At 40.3% G+C, this 23,132-nt stretch overlaps 1 protein-coding gene across 1 annotated transcript in view; it reads right to left on the bottom strand.

Moving 5' to 3' along the window:
- Positions 1 to 23,132, bottom strand: part of tspan4a (tetraspanin 4a) — a gene marked incomplete at its 5' end in the record, with an annotated part of 357,455 nt that overhangs the window by 26,823 nt on the left and 307,500 nt on the right. Inside the window, one exon of the mRNA XM_084059289.1 lies at positions 6,163 to 6,264. Coding sequence (XP_083915415.1) covers positions 6,163 to 6,264 — 102 coding nt within the window. The remainder of the gene's footprint in view (positions 1 to 6,162; positions 6,265 to 23,132) is intronic.

The following is a 23,132-nucleotide window of genomic DNA, read 5'->3' as shown; positions in this document are numbered from 1 at the left end:
GCGTTCAGCAGCTCTACTTAATCCATCAAGACCGGGAACACATCTGTGTCATTTTAAGATTTATTTGGCTATTCAAAAATAGCAGATCTACAAGCTCATAGCGCAGCACCGAGTGCCACGCTATGAGCTTGTCGATCTGCAATTGTTTGAAAATCGTGGAAAATGTGTGCAAATCTTGTTCTAAAGCGAACATTTTTAACTGCGATCTGTGCTTCTGGGGGGGGTCTCTGGAACAACATATTTTGAGGTGGGGGTCCGCGGCCAAATACATATCATTTTGGGAGGTCCTTGACATGGAAAAGTTGGAGCACCACTGATATAGAAACGTACTGTTAGGATTTAGAAATCATTTTTAGAAATGTATTTGGCCGCAGACCCCCATCTCAAAAATGTTGTTCCAGGGACCCCCCAGAAGCAAAGATTTGTGTTACAAATGTTTGCTTTAAAAATATATATATTCAAAGATTTTCAAAAATGTTCACGATTTAAAAAAAAATAGCAGATCTACAAGCTCATAGCGTGGCACTCGGTGCAGCGCTATGAGCTTGTAGATCTGCTATTTTTGAATAGCCAAAGAAATCTAAAAAATGACACGACATGACGCGTTCCCGGATTGAATGGGTTACAGAGCCACGCTTCTGCAGCTTATTAGAGTCACGTCAGATTATGGCACGTTTGTATTCTCACACAAAGTACATTTCTGACAAAAAAGTGTACTTTAGGGTTTTTGCCTCTCACCTCAAATCCACAACACACAGGAATATTTCAGCTCTCTGGCCTGTCAGTGCAGCCGGGTCTGCCGTCGTTTACTACTGTAAGCTTATGAAATCTGCCTGCCACGCTCTCACAAATATAGCTTATAGCACTTCAAAACATGTCCTTACTGTATATTTATTTGCAGGCATACACAGCCCGTGTTATCAGGGTTCAATTTGTGAAAAAATAACAAATAGCAGGTCTACAAGCTCAAAACGCAACACATCGTCAATAGCTTGCAGTCCAGCTATTTCTTTTTTTATCTTTTGGTGGGAAGATTTTTTAGTGGGAAGGTTTGACAAATTGATCGAAAATTGGCCCAAAACAGGGACGCCACAAGGTCAATGTGGAATAAAATGTGACTGCCATGCTCTCAAAAACAGTTTATACGACTTCAAACATGTCCTTACTATAAACAACCTACGCTGTCAGGGTTCAATTTGTGGGGGAGGGGGGATAGCTGAACCTCGTGAGCCTGTATAGACCTTATTGACACATCTTTGAAAGGTTTCGACAAATAATAATAATTATAATAATCAAGTCATTATGACACGATAACGTGGGTTAGTAATTGTTTCTCTGGGATGTACTTGACACGAAAATTACAGTACTATTAACGTGACTCACGTCGCTAAGTAGAGCACAGACATCTCCGCGATTGAATGCAAACAGATAGCAAGTGCAATGACATTAGCTTAGTATTAGCAACATTTGTTTAGCTCCAGGTGGACTGGGACAGATGTTCGATTTCAGTTACACATGAATGCGTTCGTGTCATATTTACACGCCGACTTAAGCTCTGACATTTAAGTGAATTGTAGCCTGGTATTACCGGATTGCTGCCGTGGCTTTAGCACATTTTAGATGAACAAATAAATAAATCAACGAAGGATTTTCTCCTCTGCTGAACAATCACAACCGAGAGAGAGGACTAGCTCAGGATTACGACCCGTCACATTTTTGTAACATACTCAATGTGTGATAACAGTGGTGTAAAGTAACTAAGTACATTTACTCAAGTACTGTACTTAAGTACAATTTTGAGGTATTTTTTTACTTTACTTACTTCTAAATAGCTGATCTACAAGCCCCCAATGTGTCACAACTCAACGCATTGTGAGCTTGTAGATCTGCTATTTTCAAAAGATTTTCCTACATTTTGTACATTTGAAAAAACTTGTGAAATGGGACATTCTGCATGATGACTACTTTCTACTTTTGGTACTTTAAGTACATTTTGATACCAATACTTTGTACTTTTACTCCAGTAAATTTTGAATTACGCACTTTTACTTCAGTAACATATTATAATTGTACATTGCAGTATTGATACTTTTACTCAAGTAAAACCTTTGAGTAGGCTACTTTTTCCACCACTGTGAAATATTTCACATGTGCTTATTTAATGTACTCTGTGCCATTTTATGACATGTTCTTTATGGCACATGGAACGACGTTTTAATTACACCTGGAATTTAGGTTGTTTTTCCTCTAATGGGGATGTTTTAAGCCGTGCTTATTGGTCGGTTAAAGGCTTAGTGGACTGAAAAACATTCATTTTGTTTGCAACCCCTTCAAAGACGACTGTTTACGCTCAGCATTAAAGACGCAAGTAATACACATTTTAATGCCCTGTGTAAACAGGTTTTTTTTGTGAGCTTCCCTTTTCTATGTGTCTTAATTAAAAGCAGGAGACGGTTCATTTACTTTGAAGTACCAAGGTCTGCGAGGTTGGATATAAATAATGAACATGCTGGCTATTAACCCATTGATACCTGGAACGCATCTGTGTCACTTTAGATGTCTTTGGCTATTCAAAAATAGCAGATATACAAGCTCATAGCGCGGCACCGAGTGCCGCGCTATGAGCTTGTAGATCTGCTATTTTTTTTAAATCGTGAAAATTATTTTTTTATATTTTTTTCTGAAAAATTGTTAGGATTTAGATTTTTTTTAGACGCGGCCTTAGGTCTTAATGGGTTAACTAGATGGGTTCACAAGTTATTTACATCACTGTGTGTATGTGGCAGTGAGTGCTATTCAGGGTGTGTAGTTAAAGTATCTGTAACTTTCAGGAGCTACCCTGGGAATCGAACCCTGGTCCACCGTATGAGCTCCAAAATGTCTGCTGCTGAGCGACACGTTGTTTGAGCTTAGAGAACTTCCCATTAAGTTACTCCTTAAGACATTTCAGAAAATCCTTAAATAAAGATTGCCTTGGGGTAAATCTATATTGGATTGTTATGACATTATAGCTGACAATACGATTCTCTACGGAGAAAATTAATGGGTCGTTCACTTCTGGAGTCTCACTGTTGAGCCCTATACTGGGGTTAAAAAGAAAAGGTTAAGGACTGCAGCTTTAATTGAGGCTAAAACACCAGAACGTTTTGAAAGTGGTGTTGAAGAAAGAAAGGTGCAGAAGGTGAAGGAAGATTTTAACAAGCAGACAGAAATACGCAAGTGAGGGAGAAATTAAAAAAAAAAAATGTTTGGACTTCAAAGATTTACTTGAGTACATTTACTCAGGTACTGTACTTAAGTACAATTTTGAGGTATTTTTTACTTTACTGGAGTATTTCAAATGTTCTGCATTTTTACTTCTACTCCACTACACAAAATATTATACTTTTACTCTACTACAATTATTTGAAAACTTTAGTTACTAGTTACTTTGTAGATTTTGATTATTATTACAAAACCCCACATTCACCACTATATACATTTCGACCATTTAAAAATAGCCGATCTACAAGCTCACAATGCGTTGCGATGCGACGCATTGTGAGCTTGTAGATCTGCTATTTAAAAAAAAATGTATACATTTGAAAACGTGAAAGGGTACATTCTTTATAATGAGTTCTTTTACTTTTGGTGCTTTCAGTTACTCAAGTACATTTTTAATTGTAACTTGAAATTGTAATTTCTACATGGCAGTATTGATACTTTTACTTAAGTAAAAAAGAAAAAAGTACTTTTTCCACCACTGGTGGCCACAAGGTAAGTGTCACATGATCCAGTGGAGGAGAGAGAGGAGACAGCGAATAGACGAGTTCTACAGGCCAGACATCCGTCAATGACATCATCATCATCAAGAGATAGCCATGCCCAGAGGTTTTATTTCCGATAAATGCAACAGTCTAGTCCATTCATTCATAAGGATTTGTACCAGCAGGGAAAAGATGCACTGAACCAAAGATAACTTTCTGTTTCATGCAAATGTAATGGGGAATAAAGTAGAATTAGAATAGATAAACTTCATTTGAGACACAATAGGTCCATATAAAACAAGAAAAATACAAAATAATAACAACATCACAGAGATAGCCTCAAGTACCAGACTGTTTTCACTCCAATTAAGCCCAGATCAGTTACAAACTTAAACATTGCCTCCAGTGTTTCCAGAAGCACGAGGAATATACCTTGTATCAGTCGTTGTTAAGGCCTATTATTAAAACATTCTCTGACTCCATCAGTCTACACATAAATCTATGCATAAAATTCCGCAATACACCATGAAAGGTGGGGACAAATCTGGTCACAAACATTTCACTTGCACTAAGTCCATCTTGGGAGTTTCAGCAATCTTACAATAAATGCACCGAATCTCTATAATCCACGTATCTCGAGAACCGTCCAACCGCCCGACTTCAAATTCGCCACACAGACGACCCGAGGGAGTGCAGTGCCATGGTGTCGAGTAGGTCGGACAGGCGGTTGTCCAGAACCGGCAGAAAAGGCTCTGGGCCGTGGCCCAAATGAGACTGAATGAAAAATGTTCATTCAGTCGCACACACATTCGTCAAATTCTCCACACCTGCCATTTGATCACTTAGTCGGTCCACTTTCCACAGTCAGTTTGCACTCTTCAGACATTCTCCACACATGTTTACCACTGCACAAGGACTTTCCAGAACTGCCAACACCCCCTCAGCCCCCCATATGCCCATATAAGACCATATACTGATAAGACAGGCAGACAGGCAGACAGGCAGACAGGCAGACAGACAGGCAGACAGGCAGGCAGGCAGACAGGCAGACAGGCAGACAGACAGACAGACAGACAGGCAGGCAGGCAGGCAGGCAGGCAGGCAGGCAGACAGACAGACAGACAGACAGACAGACAGACAGACAGACAGACAGACAGACAGACAGGCAGACAGACAGACAGACAGACAGACAGACAGACAGACAGACAGGCAGGCAGGCAGGCAGGCAGGCAGGCAGGCAGGCAGACAGACAGACAGACAGACAGACAGACAGACAGACAGACAGACAGACAGACAGACAGACAGACAGACAGACAGACAGGCAGGCAGGCAGGCAGACAGACAGGCAGACACACAGGTCTAGTATTCTAAATGCATCATTATTATAATGCCACAGTAGTGAATTCTTCTCTGATCTTCAGCAGAATACACCAATTTAAAAGTAAACACAACTAATGTGCTGTGGCATTGTTAGTGGAGTCAGTCAGTGCACAGCCTATTATAACTGTCCCTGCATGATCTCTGTTGCAAAAAAAACCCCACACTGAATGAAAATCTGCATCCACCACCGCACCTGCACAGTGTACATCACGTCTCCTTTTCATAAGAAAGATGTGTGCTCAGCATCATTTCTGATTCATTTGTATGCATATAGACTATTGTGTTTCTCAACTGAGGCAGTACCACCCCCCCTCAAGGGGGCTTTCAGAGAAGAGTTGGAAGCAATCGTTTTTAAAGGGGTCATTGGGGAGGGGTGGGTGGTTCTTATTATTTGTTTAATCTCAGTTTAGTATATTGGAGTGAAGGTTTTCGTAATTCAACCATTAGACCTTTGGTTTATCTAAAACTGCAGTCAAGTGAGGCTTGGTTTGTGGTTTGATGTCCCACCCCACCCCACCCCACCACCACTAACAGATGTTCCCTACCGTGAAGTTAATTAAACAATTCAGTATACAGTATGCTACACCTGGATGTGATGAAATAAACAGTTATTAACACTGTTCCTCTATAGCAGGGGTCTTCAACAGGGGGTCCGGGACCCCTGGGGGGTCCTCAGAGTTACTACAGGGGGTCCGCCAAATCTTTGTGGGATAGGATTTTTTCTTTTACATTAACCACTTGAACCCATAGCATCCCATTTCTGAGGAGAACTTTAGCCAAAAATAGACGATCTACAAGCTCACAACGCCTCACGCTGCGAGGCGTTGTGAGCTTGTAGATCGGCTATTTTTGGCAAAGAGTTATAGGTGTGGGAGGGAAAAAAGAGCAGCAAAAGTTTATCTGAAACACAATTTTATACAATATAGAGTAGGGGGTCCCTGCTTCATCTCTTTCTCAACTAGGGGGTCCTTGGCCTGAAAACGTTGAAGACCCCTGCTCTATATAGTTCATGGTTCTTCAACAGAAGGAATCTTACGTCGGTTTGGACGATCATCCAGGCGTTGGTCAGACCCACGTTGCCCTCGGTGCCAAACAGCTGCAGACCCCGTTTCAGATCCCTCTGGGCGTAGTAGTCAATCTGAAGAAACACACACACACACACACACATTATATCATGATTAGAGTTCCTCCATGATGACACACATAATAGATTTGAACCCCAGCATCCATATTAACACATTCCCTGTCATGGAACGAAGATCTCCCTCATTTCAAATCCAACCATTCACCGCCAGAGAAGGAGATCTCTGTCTTTAAAAAAAAAGAAAAACATCCACAAGAGGGCGCTCTAACGCAACTCAGGAATGATCCCTCGACGCTGATAGAAGGAATGGTATGACGTCATCCCGAAAAACGTCCCTTCCGTCCACACTCCTATATTAGGATTTGTAGAAAAACACCAAAATTGCTTCTACCTCTGATTTTTAGCGGCGCTAGCCGCTCAGAGCGGGTCCTGCTCTATACCTGACTTTGTCCGTGTTCACCGTCAACGCTCTGATTGGTCGGACCCATCAACGCTCTGATTGGTCAGACCCGTCAACGCTCTGATTGGTCAGACCCGTCAACGCTCTGATTGGTCAGACCCGTCAACAAAGTGATTGGTCAGACCCGTCAACAAAGTGATTGGTCAAGCTTCACGTGACACATAGCTATAAACACATTATAAACACATATCGATGACAAAATGTATCAAAGGCGCCGCTACCTTCACACAGGGTGTGATTTTTTTTTTGTAGGTGAAAACGAGCCATTTTCAACGGCCAATAGCAACAAAATGGCCGATCGTGGTCAAAATGAATTGTTCCAGTGGATGGACGAGACCCTCCCCCACCCCCCCAGACACTCTTTGTTTACATCCACGCGCACATGGTGGCTTCTGCGGCTCTCCAAAGATCGTCAAAACACGGTATAATAAATGCTGGCAGCAGCGGATGAATTCATTAAATAACACCTGGCAGTGAATGTGCTAAGTGCAGAACTTTGTGACCCTAAAAGTCTGGGCTGTCACAGGAATAAGCCCCGGATAAGAGAGGCAATAACAGGACAGGAAATTCATGGATGCCATGAAGGCCATGAAGGGCCACCGTGGCCCCTCGCTTTGGCCTCCTGCCCCACAAAAAGATTATCTGCCCTGAGGCCACAGCAGTGGCCTTGATAACCTGCCCCACATTGCCCCGGGTTATTTTGCCCTTTTCTCCTCTGCTTCTTAACTATCAATATGTGTTTTAGACTCCAGAGCCTTTTGTTGACATTCTGAATTCTTAACCTGACGATTCATCCCTATATCGTTGCTGTCGGGCAGAAACCTCTTATCTCCATATTCAAACGTTTTGTGTATTTTTTTCTTCATAAATTAACCCATTAAGACCTGAGGCGATTCTTGAAAATGTTTTCTAAATCCTAACAGTTTTTTGAAAAATGTGTTTTTTCATGATTTTTCAAAAATAGCAGATCTACGAGCTCATAGCGCGGCACTCGGTGCCGCGCTATGAGCTTGGATATCTGCTATTTTTGAATAGCCAAAGAAATCTAAAATGACTGGGCTTAATGGGTTAATGGCATACTTGATCATACACTACAGCATCAAACGTAGCAGATTTACAAGCTTGAAACGTGGCGTGAAGCGATACGTTTAGAGCTTGTAGATCTGCTACTTTTACTGTTGTTGAATTTGAAATCCTGAAAAGTAACAGCTTTGGACATAATGAGGTATCCACACCCACAGAGATGATAATTCAAACAAGTCCAGAGACTCTGATTGGTCCAAGGCTAATCTCTCAAGACAGATCGTGCTAACAGCAGAATCTGTCAGCACCACTGCCTTAAACATGTAGTGTTGTTGTTAGTAGGAATAAACACAGCATCATTGGAAACAAGCCATAGTAGTGCTTTCTAGGGTTTAAAATCCTCTCAACAGACCTTGTATGGAACTGTACTTCCCTGTGCTTGTGTCTGTTAATAAAGTATTCAATCAATCAATGAAACCCGGGAGGAAGTGGACTAAGAAAGGGGAGGAGCCAAATCGAGTTCCTGTTTCTACACAAAAAGGAGGTGGTGCCCCCAGGGGTAAACCCAACAATCTGGGAAACCACAATGTACGAACTTTTGCCCCAGGAGCAGTGTTGATTTTGTCGACTAAAACTATGACGAAAAATGTTGGTCGACTACCTTTTTTCACTGACAAAAACTAAATAAAAACTAAGCTATGATGACTAAAACTATGACTAAATATATATGTCAACAAATAAAAACTAGACTAATATGTTATGGAAGGACTATAGTGGAGAAGAGATCCATCCAGTAATACTAAAAGACAATTTTATGGTTGGTTGTGCTCGGGTGTTGCGCTCTGAAAATAGCAGATCTACAAGCTCTTAGAGCTTTTAGATCGGCTATTTTCAGCATTCAACCAAGTGTACAATCAGCCATTACGACGCCATCAAGGCACCGCCAAAATACATTTTAGTCGACTAAATCAACTGTAGATTTAGTCGACTAAAACTAGACAAAAAACGAAAGCATTTCAGATGACTAAAATATGACTAAAACTAAATGGAATTTTATTCAAAAGACTAAAACTAAATCAAAGTTTGCTGTCAAAATCAGCACTGCTCAGGAGTTTGTACAAATACCTTAAAAATGCACCGTGATCAGCCTGAGTGGCCATTCAACTGGAGGCCAGGTGATCTATCAAATGGTCTGGTCAATATGGGTCTGATCGATGGCCCAAACCTAGGATTACTCTGTATATTCTGGGCTGTTTGAAGTCTACAGTACCTTTGATGAGTTTAGTGAAACTCTCAAACCATGTAGTGCACGCAAACATTTAAGTGGCTTAAAATCAAACAGTTAACTACAAGTACCATAGTGGCCCCGTCTAAAAATCGAATGATAATGAATTTTATTAATATAGCACCTTTCCAAACAAAGTTTCAAAGTGCTGCATCGAGCAAGGTTAAAAACAACAACAAAGCCAAAAAAAAAGAAGAAAAAAAAGAGGTTCTTGCTATAAATCTTTCATGGCCATATTTCTACCATCCAGGTTGCTGTCCAAATTACAACCCAAATACTTGACTGTTCATTATTCAACACAACCTTGAATTCAGAACATCTTCTCAGTCTGTACCTATAGAGCCAAAACCGTCTATTTTTTTGAATAGCTGAAGAACTGAAGTAGTTAATGTATGTTTTGTAATAATCTAAAGTTTCAAATAATTATAGCGGAGTAAGAGTACAATATTTGCCTCTGAGATGTAGTAAAATAGAAGTAAAAGCACTTTACTGAAATACTCCAGTAAAGTAAAAAAAAATACCTAAAATATGTACTTAAGTGCAGTACTTGAATGAATGTACTTAGTTACTTTCCACCATTGCTCACATTATGTGCCCTTTTTAAAAAAAAACTTTGAAAGAAACTTTTGGAACTGATTCACTGCGTATGAGAGAGGTATTGCATAGAGAAGTGAATATCGCAGTGTTATAAATAATGGTTCCATTATTTCTCTCCTGACCCCCGTCATTGTATTGTCATTATAGTTAATGAAACATGATTACGCTTTCAGCGATGGCTCAACGGCCGGAACATTCAGAAAGTTTCCAAAGGCACGAACAAGCGATAAACTACCTGAAGATTCTGAAGAGAAGAACATTTTAACCCATTTAGACCGGGAACGCATCTGTGTCACTTTAAGATTTCTTTGGCTATTCAAAAATAGCAGATATACAAGCTCATAGCGCGGCACCGAGTGCCTCGCTATGAGCTTGTAGATCTGCTATTTATTTTTTCTAAATCATGAAAATATGTCGTCGCCTTGCTAAACTAATGGCCTAAGTCGTTTTTTTAAGTTTTTCAGGAAAAATAAAAAACGGATCCAAAACAAAACTATATGACATTTCTTAATCATTTCACCAAAAATGTTTATAACAAATTATGACTATTTAAATAGAAATAACACTGTCTGTCAGTTATGTAACATAAGAGATTTAAATAGGTTTAAATAGGATTAAATCTGACTTAGGACAAAAAAAAAAGCAAAACAAAAAAATACAAAATGGCCTAAATCAGTAAATAATTTGGCTTAAGTCACAAAACCATGTGACTTAGGCCAAAAAAAGGCCTATTTTGGCCTAAGTCACACTAGGGAGTTAGGCCATTATACTAAAAGGGGAGTGAACAGCATGATCCTTTTTAATTAGAAGATGGGCGAGGTGGCCAGTGTCATGAGGAGCTGACTTAGGCAAAAATATAATTTTCCTCAAAAAATGACTTAGGTCATTAGTTTAGCAAGGTGACGATGTGCAAATCTTTGAATATATAATTTTTTTACTCAAATCTTTGCTTCTGGGGGGTCCCTGGAACAAAATATTTTGAGATGGGGGGGTCCGCGGCCAAATACATATCATTTTGGGTTGTCCTTGACATGAAATAGTTATATTATATACAGTATGATATTATAGCAACATAGGTTTTAACAGTTTCTTTGCTTTAAGAAATGCATATATTCAAAGATTTGCACGCATTTTCAAGATTTTTCAAAAAAATAGCAGATCTACAAGCTCACAGCGCCGCACTCGGTGGCGCGCTATGAGCTTGTATACCTGCTATTTTCCAAAGGAAATCTAAAAATGACACACAGATGCGTTCCGGGTCTTAATGGGTTAAAATAGAATATAAGAGCCTGGCACGCTGAATCATGCTTCACGGGTATTTTAACGTATTAACACTGACGAGATGTTTTCGTGCGTCTGGCTGTTCCTTCAGATGACGATAGACGCTCAAAACATCACCTTGGTGTTAATTCAACAAATTACCCCTGGCAGCCTCATCCACTGTGTGGACTCTATGTCTGTGTTTCAACAGCCGGTGGTGAATCATTTGGGTAATTTGAAGAGGCATAATTCAAATAAAAACACAACAACATAACTCACAGTCACACAAATGCAGGATAAAGTCTTGTAATATTCTTCCAGAGCCAGTGTTAGATTTCAGCGGATCTTTCATTTTGAGCTGAAACGGTGCTGTAAGCAATGGGATTGTTACCGCTATGCAAGATATTATTTATTGTCACTATGTTGAGCAGAAACCTTGTATCTCCAAGACGCCAAATGTCATCTTTTTTCACAAGTGAATGTTCCACCTCATACTTTGTTTGTACGACAGTCTACAGTGCAAAAGTAGCAAGAATAGCAGATCTACAAGCCTACGATGCATCGCAACGGCACATGTCGCGAGGTTGTAGATCTGCTATTTGCAAAAATTTATCCTTTTTTTTTTTACCCCATTTTTCCTCCCAAATTTTTCGTTATACCAATTAATTCCTCCCCACACAAATTGTGTGCGTTGTCACTGCTGTTCAGTAATATTGCACTGTCAAGGAAATAAATAAATAAAGTAAAGTAAAGATTCACCCATTGAGACCTGAAGCCGATTCTACATGTCTCCTAAATCTCAACAGTTTTCTGAAAAACGTATGTTTCTATATCAGTGGTGCTCAATCTTTTTCATGTCAAGGACCCCCAAAATGATATGTATTTGGCCGCGGACCCCCATCAAAATGTGTTGTTCCAGGGACCCCCCAGAAGCAAAGATTTGAGTTAAAAATGTTCGCTTTGAAAATATGTATATTCAAAGATTTGCACACATTTTCACGATTTTTCAAAGATAGCAGATCTACAAGCTCGTAGCGCGGCACTCAGTGCCGCGCTATGAGCTTGCTGAAAGCTTGCTGAAACAGCCGATCAACAAGCTCACAACGCGGCGCCATGCGACGCATTGTGAGCTTGTGGATCGGCTATTTTCAAATGTCCGAAATGTATTTAGGGCTGAAGTGGTTAATGTATGTTTTGTAATAATAATCAAAATCTACAAAGTAACTAGTAAACTCAAATTTTCAAATAATTGTAGTGGAGTAGAAGTAGTAGTACTGAAAATAGGAAATACTCCAGTAAGTAAGTACATGTACTTAGTTACTTTACACCTTTGATTAGGTTTGCCGCCCGACGGCGACGCTACGCAAAAGTCTATCTCCCGTTAACCCTTGAAGGCCGGGAAGGAAACGCATGTGTGTCATTTTAAGATTTCTTTGGCTATGCAAAAATAGCAGATATACAAAGCTCTGCTTGTATATCTGTGCGCGGCACAGTTGTATATCTGCTATTTTTTAGAAAACAACCTGGATACAAAATATTTTTAGATAGATGGGAGGGGACCCCCCTCCCATCGCGGACAAATACATATTATTTTGGGGGTCCTTGACACAAAAAGTTTGAAAACCATTGGTAATAATAATGAGCAACATAAGTAAAAAAAAATATGAAAAAAAACTTTAGGAAAACAAAACTGTTAGGATTTACAAGACATTGTAAAATTTTGATTTTTTTTTTTTTTTTTAGTGAATTTGTAAAAAGATTTGAGTTAAAAACTTTCGCTTTAAAAAAGTATATATATATTCAACCTAAAGATTTGCACACATTTTCACAATTAAAAATAAATAAATAGCAGATCTACAAGCTCATAGCGCGGCACTCGGTGCCGCGCTATGAGCTTGTAGATCTGCTATTTTTATATAGCCAAAGAAATCTTAAAATGACACAGATGCGTTCCCGGTCTTAAAGGGTTAATAATGTAATGTTTAGAACAGACTCTATACATATACATGTAGAGATGGAGTAAAGTTTCTTCCTCCAGTCCTGGAGAAACAGAAAGTCATTCCAAACTAAGTGTGCTCATTAATAATAAGGGAGAGAATGGTGTGAAGGCAGTAAGGCTGACGGCTATACTTTTAGCCTTGTATTGATGTTATCCCCGGGACTTAAGTCACCCTTTAACCCATTCAGACCGGGATACACAGCTGTAACCATCATTTTATACTTTGCGCTATTCAAAAATAGCAGATCTACAAGCTCATAGCGCGGCACCGAGTGCCGCGCTATGAGATTGTAGATCTGCTATTTTTGAAAATTCCTGAAAATGTGTGCAAATCTTTGAATATATGTAATTTTTTAAGCAAACATTTTTTACTCAAATCTTTGCTTATGGGGGGTCGCCGGAACAACATATTTTGAGATGGGGGTCTACGGCCAAATACATATCCTTTTGGGGGTGAAATGGCATGAAAACATGAAAACGTATGTGAACCACTGACATGTATAGCAACATAAGTTTAAGAAAAAGAAAAGTTTTTAGAAAAGACATTTGTAGAATCGGCCAAATTGCACAATTTTTCACGATTTTTCAAAAAATAGCAGATCTACAAGCTCAGAGCGCGGCACCGATCGGTGCCGCGCTCTGAGCTTGTATGTCTGCTATTGTTTGAAGAGCCCAAAGAAATCTAAAAAATGACACCGACGTGTTCCCGGACTGAACGGATTAACTACACCCGGGCCGGTCAGAGACAGGGCTATCAATTATTTATATGGAGGGATACAAGAGAAGAAGAAGAAGAGAGGAGACAGACACCAGACGATGAATGGATGGAGGAAAGACTAAATGGAGAGAGAGAGAGAGAGAGAGAGAGAGAGAGAGAGAGAGAGAGAGAGAGAGAGAGAGAGAGAGAGTAAAGTATCGATCGCACGGAGAGATAAAGTGGAGAACGTCGCCGGGAATGTAAGTAAACAGCATAACAAGAGGTCCGGGAGAATATTCAGAAACAAATGAAGGGCATGCTAACTGTGGTTTATAATAATGTCTCTATACAGGCCAAGCTTCCAATTAAAGTTGACGTTTTGGGCCATCTACTGCCGACTTGTGTCTGTGTCACTTTTTCATTTGAGCGAAAAAAGCATTATTTTACACTTTTGGCTATTCAAAAATAGCAGACATACAAGCTCATTGCTATGAGCTTGTAGATCTGCTATTTTTTTTTTAAATAGTGAAAATTTGTGCAAATCTTTGAATATATATTTTTTAAGAGAACATTTTTAACACTGTTACAACTTCTGGGGGTCCCTGGAACAACATATTTTGAGATGGGGGTCGGCGGCCAAATACATATACATTTTGGGGGTCCTTGACATGAAAAAGTTTGAGCACCACTGATATAGAAACATACGTTTTTTCAGAATACCGTTGGGATTTAGAAGACATTTGTACTTGTAGAATTGGCTTCAGGTCTTAATGGGTTGAGACATATGTTTTTTTCCCCCCAGAAACACTTATGGTGTTTTAATGTTTTGTGTTTTTACTTTAAATATCTATTTTATGCAATTTATTTTTAACCACTTGTCCATTTTTTTTAATACATTTCCAATATTAAAAATCTTCTCAGGCTCACAATGGGTCACCTTGAGATACTTTGTAAGCTTGTATCTGCTATTTTCCCTATTCGTTGCTCGACAAAGTATCTGGAGGCTTAAGTGTTTTACTACTTGGGTTTTGAATTGCCTTCATTGTACCACACTTTGTTCAACATTAAATGTTCTATGGAAATCCATGGTCTTACACATGGCTCTATGTAAGTACATAACCCTGAACTATTGTACATCACGTCAGAACACTGTAGCATGCATTTGTAAAAGCTGGAGAGAGAGGTTGTATTTCCAAGGAACACAGGGAAGAGATTACACAAAGAGACAGTGGTGTAAAGGTAACTAAGTACATTTACTCAAGTACTGTACTTAAGTAAAACTCTGAGGATGTTTTTCTTAACTGGAGTATTTTCAATACTTTTACTTCCACTCCACTATTATCTCAGACGCAAATATTGTACTTTTACTCCACTACAGTTATTTGAAACTTTTAGTGACTAGTTACTTTGTAGATTCAGATTATTAGTATAAAACATGCATGCATTAACAACATCCCTATACTTTGGCTATTTGAAAATGGCAGATCTACAAGCTCACACCGCTTCGCTTTGCGACGCGTTGTGAGCTTGTAGATCTGCTATTTTCAAAAGATTTTATTTTTTAACATTTTGAAAACGTGTATGGGACATTCTGCATATTGAGTACTTTTTACTGTTGGTACTTCTAAGTACATTTTGATGCCAATACTTTTGGTCTTTTACTCAAGTACATTTTAAATACCCGAACTTGTACTTGTAACAGACAAAGGGTATTGGATACTTTTACTTAAGTAAAAAAAATGTACTACTTCCATCACTGCATTTGTAAAAGCTGGATGGTGAGAGGTTGTATTTCCAAGGAACACAGGGAAGAGATTGTAGAAGGAGATGACAGAAAGCGTGGCCGCCCCCTCATTGCACTTTACACTACATTATCCACTCTGTCACCAATGAAAGAGGAAGATGGCATCAGCGCTGAAAACCATTAATAGTCTCTGCTGGGTGGAAAGCTCTTATGTCCAAAAAAACATTATTTTTCAGGAAATTGAAAAAACGAACCTAGCTGTGTTCCGATGGATCCTATGTAGACATTATTTAGTCACTTAAGCCAGTGCTTCTCAAACGTTTTCATGCCAGGGACCCCTAAATTGATATATATTTGGCCGCGGACCCCCATCTGAAAATATGTTGTGCCAGGGACTCCCAGAAGCAAAGATTTGAGTTAAAATGTTTCCTTTAAAATAAATATATTCAAAGATTTGCACGAATCTTCAAGATTTTTCAATAATAGCAGATCTACAAGCTCATAGCGCGGCACTCGGTGCCGCGCTATGAGCTTGTATATCTGCTATTTTTGAATAGCAAAAGTATAAAAGGTTAAAATTATTGTGATGCTATATTCACACATTTAGCTGGGGACCCCCTGGAACCCCCTCAAGGACCCCTGGGGGTCCCCGGACCCCATTTTGAGAACCAATGACTTAAGCAGCAGATCGACGCATTGTGAGCTTGCAGATCGGCTATTTTTGTCTAATGTTCCCCCTAGAATATGGACTCTGGGGTTCAAGTGGAACATTACTTTTTTTTTTTTTGAAAAGTGGAGATACAAGGTTTCTGCCTGACAGCGACGGTAATAAAAAGTGATCCAATCTGATGTGGAGCGGGGAGACATTTCCACCGGAGGCTCAAAGCCAAGTCTTCATCTCCCTGATTTATTTTCCAATTGTTAAAAAGGTGGATAACCATCCATCCTGATCATATATACACCCTCACAGCCCGGGTCCGTTCCACACATTACATCCATCCAGTTCATAGGGTAGACCGGGTATGGTTGTCACACTTTTTACTCTGACTTGAATTGCTCATCAACAATACATCTGATGATAATCACCCTCTACATTAGAAGGAAGCTTAAGGTCTTGGCTTGAAATGGGTATACTGTAACCTTTTTCCGCATAACTTCAGAATCAGGAAGAATTAGGAAGTTATTAGCCATCAAAGTCACTTTGACACATTGTGACAACCAACCCCATACCGGGGTAGCTTGTCACAATGCACAGGGTTTAAGCTAGAGACACACAATACGTTTTTAAATGACTAGAAACACCATCCCCAATACCCAAGGCCCTTTATAGACCATCATTAGTTTTAGTTAGTTGTAACATCACCAGCCCCAGAAAAAATGAAGCTATTGGCTTCCTCTTTCTAATAAGTGATTTGTTTTTAAATGTCTAATATCCTACAAACTTGTATTACAAAACCAACACCAAAATAAAAAGTTAGTCCGACACCTAAAAAAAATACAAAATCTCATCTCACATCAATGTCTTTGATGTCTTAAAGGGGCCACACCATGAATTTAAAAAATATATATTATATATAAATATTGCCCCCTAATACTTTTTAAACAGGTTGTAAGCCTAAAAAACATCCAGATATTTTTTCTCACAATCTGACCGTCTGTCATTCCAAGCTTTTTCAGCTGCAATACCAAAACGTCCTTTTGGGCAGGGGGGAGCTACTGAGCAATTGTGTCTGGCCATCATCAATGCAATGGCAAGGCAAGTGATGTCACTTGCCTTGCCATTCTGAAATGGCCTGTTCAGACACGCCCATTCTGAAAATCTCTGAAATGAGAATGAATGACTGGATGTTAAAAAAAAATATTTTTTGGAGTACAAGAGACACTGGGGAGCTCCAAAAATACCCCCCCCCCCCCAAAAAAAAAAAAAAATGAAATTCATGGTGTGGCCCCTTTAAAACAAATTCCCAGGTAGAAATGATGCTGATGTTATGTAACATGACTGATATCAACATGGTGAAACAGCGCCCTTTAGTTTGACTGTAATAAACACTGTGACAACAACCAGACCGTGTGACAACCATCTCCCGTCTCCCCTACCCTCACATCCTGCTCCGTTGCACAGATCCGTTCAATCACATGTATCATGCTATGCCACAAAAACGTGGAACACCCTACCAACAGTGGTAAAGGAGGGTACCGTAACCTACTCTCCTCCAAAACCGCTCTAAAAGAGCACTTACAGCTGGCTGCAATTCGAAACTGGCCCCTGTAAAAAGTCAATGCCTACCCACCCCCCCCCAACTGTTTACTGTACATATTTGTCTTTGTTTATATGATGTTTTGCATAGTATTGTGTATTTTTCTGTCATAAAATCTTTCGATGAATTGAGCACAAAATGGAAACAAGCCATATAGGCTTTCTTGGCAGACCTTGTATTGACCTGTACTTTACTGTGATTTTTTTGCTGATAAACTGCTAATAAAGTATTCAGTCAATCAATCAATCAATCAATCAATCAATCAATCAATCACACCATACAGCCCGAGTTTAGGCTTCATTCCACGGCGGGTGTCGCGCACCAAAAATATCCGATCTACAAGCTCACACAACGTCATGCTGTGAAGCATTATGAGCTTGTAGATCGGCTATGTACGATGCGTGACACTGCACATGCAACTAAAAGTAAGATTTAAAAGGAATTGCTCACGCCCTAAAATTACTTTATTTCTTTCTTTCTAATTTTTTATCCCACAATTTTGCAACCCTATTTTTTACACCCAGTGCCAATTGTCTATGTAATCCTTGGGCAATACCTTCCCTCTGCCAACCTAGGGAGGCCAGGGCCGAGCTCATGCCTCCTTCAATGCATGAGAGCCAACTGACCTTCTTGTCACCTGACAGGAGGAGAGTTTCCCTGGTTGGACGTAACACGTGGAAGGAACACGTTATTCCAACCAGTTCCCTTCCCCTCCATCAGGCGCCCCGGCTGGCCAGGGGGAGGCAGTATAGTGACCAGGATTACTACATGTTTTTTGTGAGGGTATTAACTACCCTAGGAGACACGGGGAGAACATGCAAACTCCACACAGAAAGGCCCTTTCGCCAACCCCGCCTAGGGTATGGGCACTGAAATTACTTTATTTCTTATCGGTTATAGTCACCTTGTCTGTGAGTTCTGGGAGAATGTTTGTATGCGTGGCGTTCCTTTAGTTTATACGCTGAATGAAGAATCCAAAAACCAAGAGAATACTTGATGAATTAAAGAAAACAAGGGTCGGGTCCCAAGATTAGAAAACAGCAAATCTATATCAAAGATGCGTTTACAAACTCCAAAGCAACTCTCTCTCTCTCTCTCTCAGGAGTATAATTCAAGTGTCCTGAATGCAGTCCTGTGTCCTCATTACTTCACAAAACACAGCAGCATTATTCTGGAAGAGAAGATAAATCCTGCACACTGCCTTCACGTATACAGCAGAGTTTACTGAAGAGAACAACATTTTGGTTCAACTTGACCTCAGCCATCAGTCATCAGATATCACCTCTAGACGCACCTGTCCTACTAAGTATGTATTCAAAAGAACTTCCTTTACTACTTTACTATTCTGTTGTTGTCAGGCAGAAACCTCTTATCTCGCGCTCGGGTGGCGCAGTGGTAAAGTCACTGCCCACCACCTCCACCACGGAGGTTGTGGGTTCGAATCCACCGTGATGCATCCGGCTTTGTCGGAGTCTACACCAGTGGTGGAAAAAGTACTCAAATTCTTTACTTAAGTAAAAGTACCAATACTGCAATATAAAAATACTCTGTTACAAGTAAAAGTCCAGAATTCAAAATTGACTTGAGTAAAAGTACAAAAGTATTGGTATCAAAATGTACTTAAAGTACCAAAAGTAAAAGTACTATATATTTGAAAATAGCCGATCTATAAGCTCTCAACGCGTCGCGATGCGACGCGTTGAGAGCTTGTAGATCGGCTATTTTCAAATAGCCTAGTTTTGAAATAGGTTTAAAGTGGTTCATGTGTGTTTCATTATATCATAATTTATATCTGAAAAGTAACTAGTAACTAAAGTTTTCAAGTAATTGTAGTGGAGTAAAAGTACAATATTTGCCTCTGAGATGTAGTGGAGTAGAAGTAAAAGTATTGGAAATTGGAAATACTCGAGTAAAGTACAAATACCTCAATACCTTGTACTTAAGTACAGTACTTAAGTAAATATACTTAGTTACTTTCCACCACTGGTCTACACGAAACACAACTGGCCCGTGTTGGGGTAATTCGGTAATTGCACGTACTCCTACAGGCTGGGCGGATGTGTGTGGCGGGAGGAGTAGGACGAAGGCTCTACGTCCTCCTGGTGGGGGCTCCTCACTGGCAGGTGAGTCAGAAGGATATGACAGCAGTGACAACGCAGACATGTGTGTGTGGGGAGGAATTAATTGGCATAACGACTAAATTGGGGAGGAAAAGGGGTAAAAAATAATTGGCTACAAATAAAAAAAAAGAAACCTCTGATCTCCATATTCTAACTTTCTGTCTTTTTTTCCGTAAATTAAGGCCCTGCTTGATCACACTACAGTGTCACACAAAAGCATCAAAAGTAGCAGATCCACACTTCGATCTTCTGCTACTTTTGCTATTTTTGACAGTGTCGGAGTGTTTGACAGTGTTCCACCCGAGCCGATATTCTCTTCTCTGTATTTGGACTCTTCCTTCACCGCGAGGGAAACGTGTCACACAAAAAAGAATCCCTTGAGGCACAAATTCAAGGCCTCATCGAGGTGAGTGATTTATAGAGAGAGGAAAAGTCATTTTGGGGGTGAAGTACTCAGCACTGTACTCCTTTAAATCTTTGCTACAAGCATAGGTTCCACGAGCAATTTCAAAGAAGACTTTGAAGTGGTCACCAGCAAATCCTTCACCCAGCCACTCTTATCAGCCAGGAGTTCCTGATTACAATCTCACCAGAAAATCCTTATCCCCATGCTGCTCAAAGCCAATTCCCTTTCAAAATGATATTTTCTTTTATTACTTGCCTTGGCTCAGACTGTATTTGGGGTGGCGTAGGGTTACAATCACGCACCGCCGCCTGCCAACCGCAGGGATTCCGTGCACAAACAGGTGCACAAACAGTACAGGAAGTGTTGCCCAAATGTGTAGTACACAGGAATACCAAAACGCTCTCCCCAAAACACAGTCGCCCCCGAGACAAATCCGGTGGAATTCACCTGCGTTATAACCTCAGTAAACTATGCCTAAAACTAAACTTATGCCTAAACCTAACCTTATTCCTAAACGTAACCTCAGTAAAACTATGCCTAAACCTAACCTTATTCCTAAACGTAACCTCAGTAAACTATGCCTAAACCTAACCTTATTCCTAAACGTAACCTCAGTAAACTATGCCTAAACCTAAGCTTATTCCTAAATGTATCCTTAGTAAAACAAATACAAAAATACAAGAACCGCTGGTCCACAAACAAAATGGGGGCGAGGATGGTTTTGGGGCGAGGATTCCGGTTATCGTACACAGTGGTGGACAAGCTTGTAGATCTGCTACTTTTGATGCTTTTGAATTTTAATCCTGAAAAGTAGGTTTCCACCGACAGAGATGATATACTAAAGTAAGTACTCAAGTGTTCAAAAATAAAACATTTATTTTATATATCAATGCATTGCTGTATTGAAATTTGCAATTTGAAAAACATTTCCATGCCAAGGATCCCCAAATTAATATGTATTTGTGTGCGGAACCCCCGATCTGAAATTATTTTGTGCCAGGGACCCCCCATACAAGATAAGTGTTGTTAAAATGTTGTCCAAAAATATTCCACATTTCACTATTGCAATTATTTTTTTATATAACAAATCTACAAGCTCACAACGCGTCGCATTGCAACGCGTTGTGAGCTTGTAGATCAGCTAATAGCCGATGCATATAGGTTTAAAGTGCTCATGTCAGCCATCCGTGCAGAGGAGAACAAACAGTACAGGAAACAGAGGTGAACTAGAAAAAGTGCTCCTCGGAGCACAGGTCTCCGCCAGGTCAGGTAGGTTATTGTGGCCTCCTCTTAAAAGGGTGGCATTTGTTCCTCAACATAGTGTGAGTGTGCGTGGACAGTTTGACCGCAATCGGACGGTGCGTTCATGATTTGCGGAATTTTGTTCAAAACATGCCACTAATGCAAACTTTAGATGTCAATCTTAGCTAATCAGGATGGAATATGAAAAATCAAACACATCCGTCTTCATCACATGAGTATAGAGATCATGTGTACCGATTTGCGTGAAATTTTGATAAAATGGGAAGGAGTAGTATAAAAAAATGTGTTTTACATAAGTCGGCCTCCTGGTGGGGCTATAAAAGGCAGAAAAATGCAGGGCAAAGGTTTTTCCTTGACCTCTAAGGAGTGCGCATACAAAGTTTTACACAGATCGGTGCAGTTATAGGTAAAAACACAAATCGGCCTGTTATAGCGCCACCATGAGGCTGATTTGAACATTTTCAAATGCCATTTATTCCTCGGCCTAATGGGAATGTGCGTGCTTAATTTCACAGAAATTGCATGCTGTGTTCATGATTTGAGGCATTTTGTTCAAAACGGAGCACTCCTGCAAACTTTGGAAGACATTTTTAGCCAATCAGGATGGAATATGAAAAATGTGAAAGACCCGTTTCGTTTAATGACTATAGATACTGTGTACCGATTTGCCAAAATCTGTAGGAGTACTGTAAAAAAAAAATGTTTTGCACAAATCGGCCTCCTGGTGGCGCTATAAAAGGCCCATGAGAAATATTTGGGGCAGAGGTTCTGAATTGGCATCCAGGGAGTGTGTGTGCACTGTTTCGCTGCGATCAAGCCAACGGTGCCGGAGATTAGCTGGTCACAGACGGACGGACGGACACACGGACGGACGGACGTACATACAGACAGGGGGCAAAACATACTCTCTCGCCATGCCTTTCGGCCTGGCGGAGACAACAAACAGGAAACGTGCCCTTATTGTACAATAAGGGCACGTTTCCTGTTTGTCGTCTCCGCATACACATGTGTAGTAGTGGACCGGTGCTTTTCCAAAGACTTGACCCATGAAACGTGCCCTTAATGCGTAGTAGTGGACCGGTGCATTTCAAACACTTGACCCATGATGCAGGAATAGCATCCAGATTAAAGCAGAGCCAATCGATCACAGTCAGCCGCGCTCATTCGTTATCAGCCTTTAATCAGTGGCTGATTAATTAATACTCTGAACGAACGCACCCAGCGGACAGTCAATGAACTCACACACAGGGGAGGCAGTGAACTTCTGGAAGAGAGGCTAAGCAAGATTAATTGATTTGCCTCTTACACTTTAAACCCCTATATACTTAGTCAGCCGAGGAATCCCCCCTGGCCTCTATACCAGGACTGCTTCCTTCCTGCCCCCCCCCCCTCTCTACTTAATTTTTTTTTTTTGCCGATCTACATTTAATCTGCGTTGCGATGCGTTTTTTGTTGTTGTTGTTGCTTCTAAGTCTGATATTTTCTCTCATGCTCAGTCCCAGAATATGGGGGGGTTCCAGGGGGTCCCCAGCAAAATGATTGATAGTTAGGAACCATAATGGACTATTTTACCCCAGGGGTGTACTGGAGGTACATGCATGCTCGCACATGCATGAACATGCACGTGCGTACCCGTGAGAGTGCGTCTATCTCACGTATCGAACAAAAGCAACCATTTACTCCTCTTACCAAAGCTTCAACAGAGTGAATTAACATAGGAATGACCCGGGCTGGACGCATATCAATGATCCATTGTGTGACCGGCTAAGTACTGTAGGTGTAGGCAGCATTACTGTCAGATATTCTGAAG

The sequence above is a fragment of the Gymnoscopelus microlampas genome (genome assembly GCF_963454915.1).
Source record: "Gymnoscopelus microlampas genome assembly, chromosome: 1".
NCBI lineage: Eukaryota > Metazoa > Chordata > Actinopteri > Myctophiformes > Myctophidae > Gymnoscopelus > Gymnoscopelus microlampas.
This window is presented reverse-complemented; position numbering and strand designations above follow the sequence as displayed.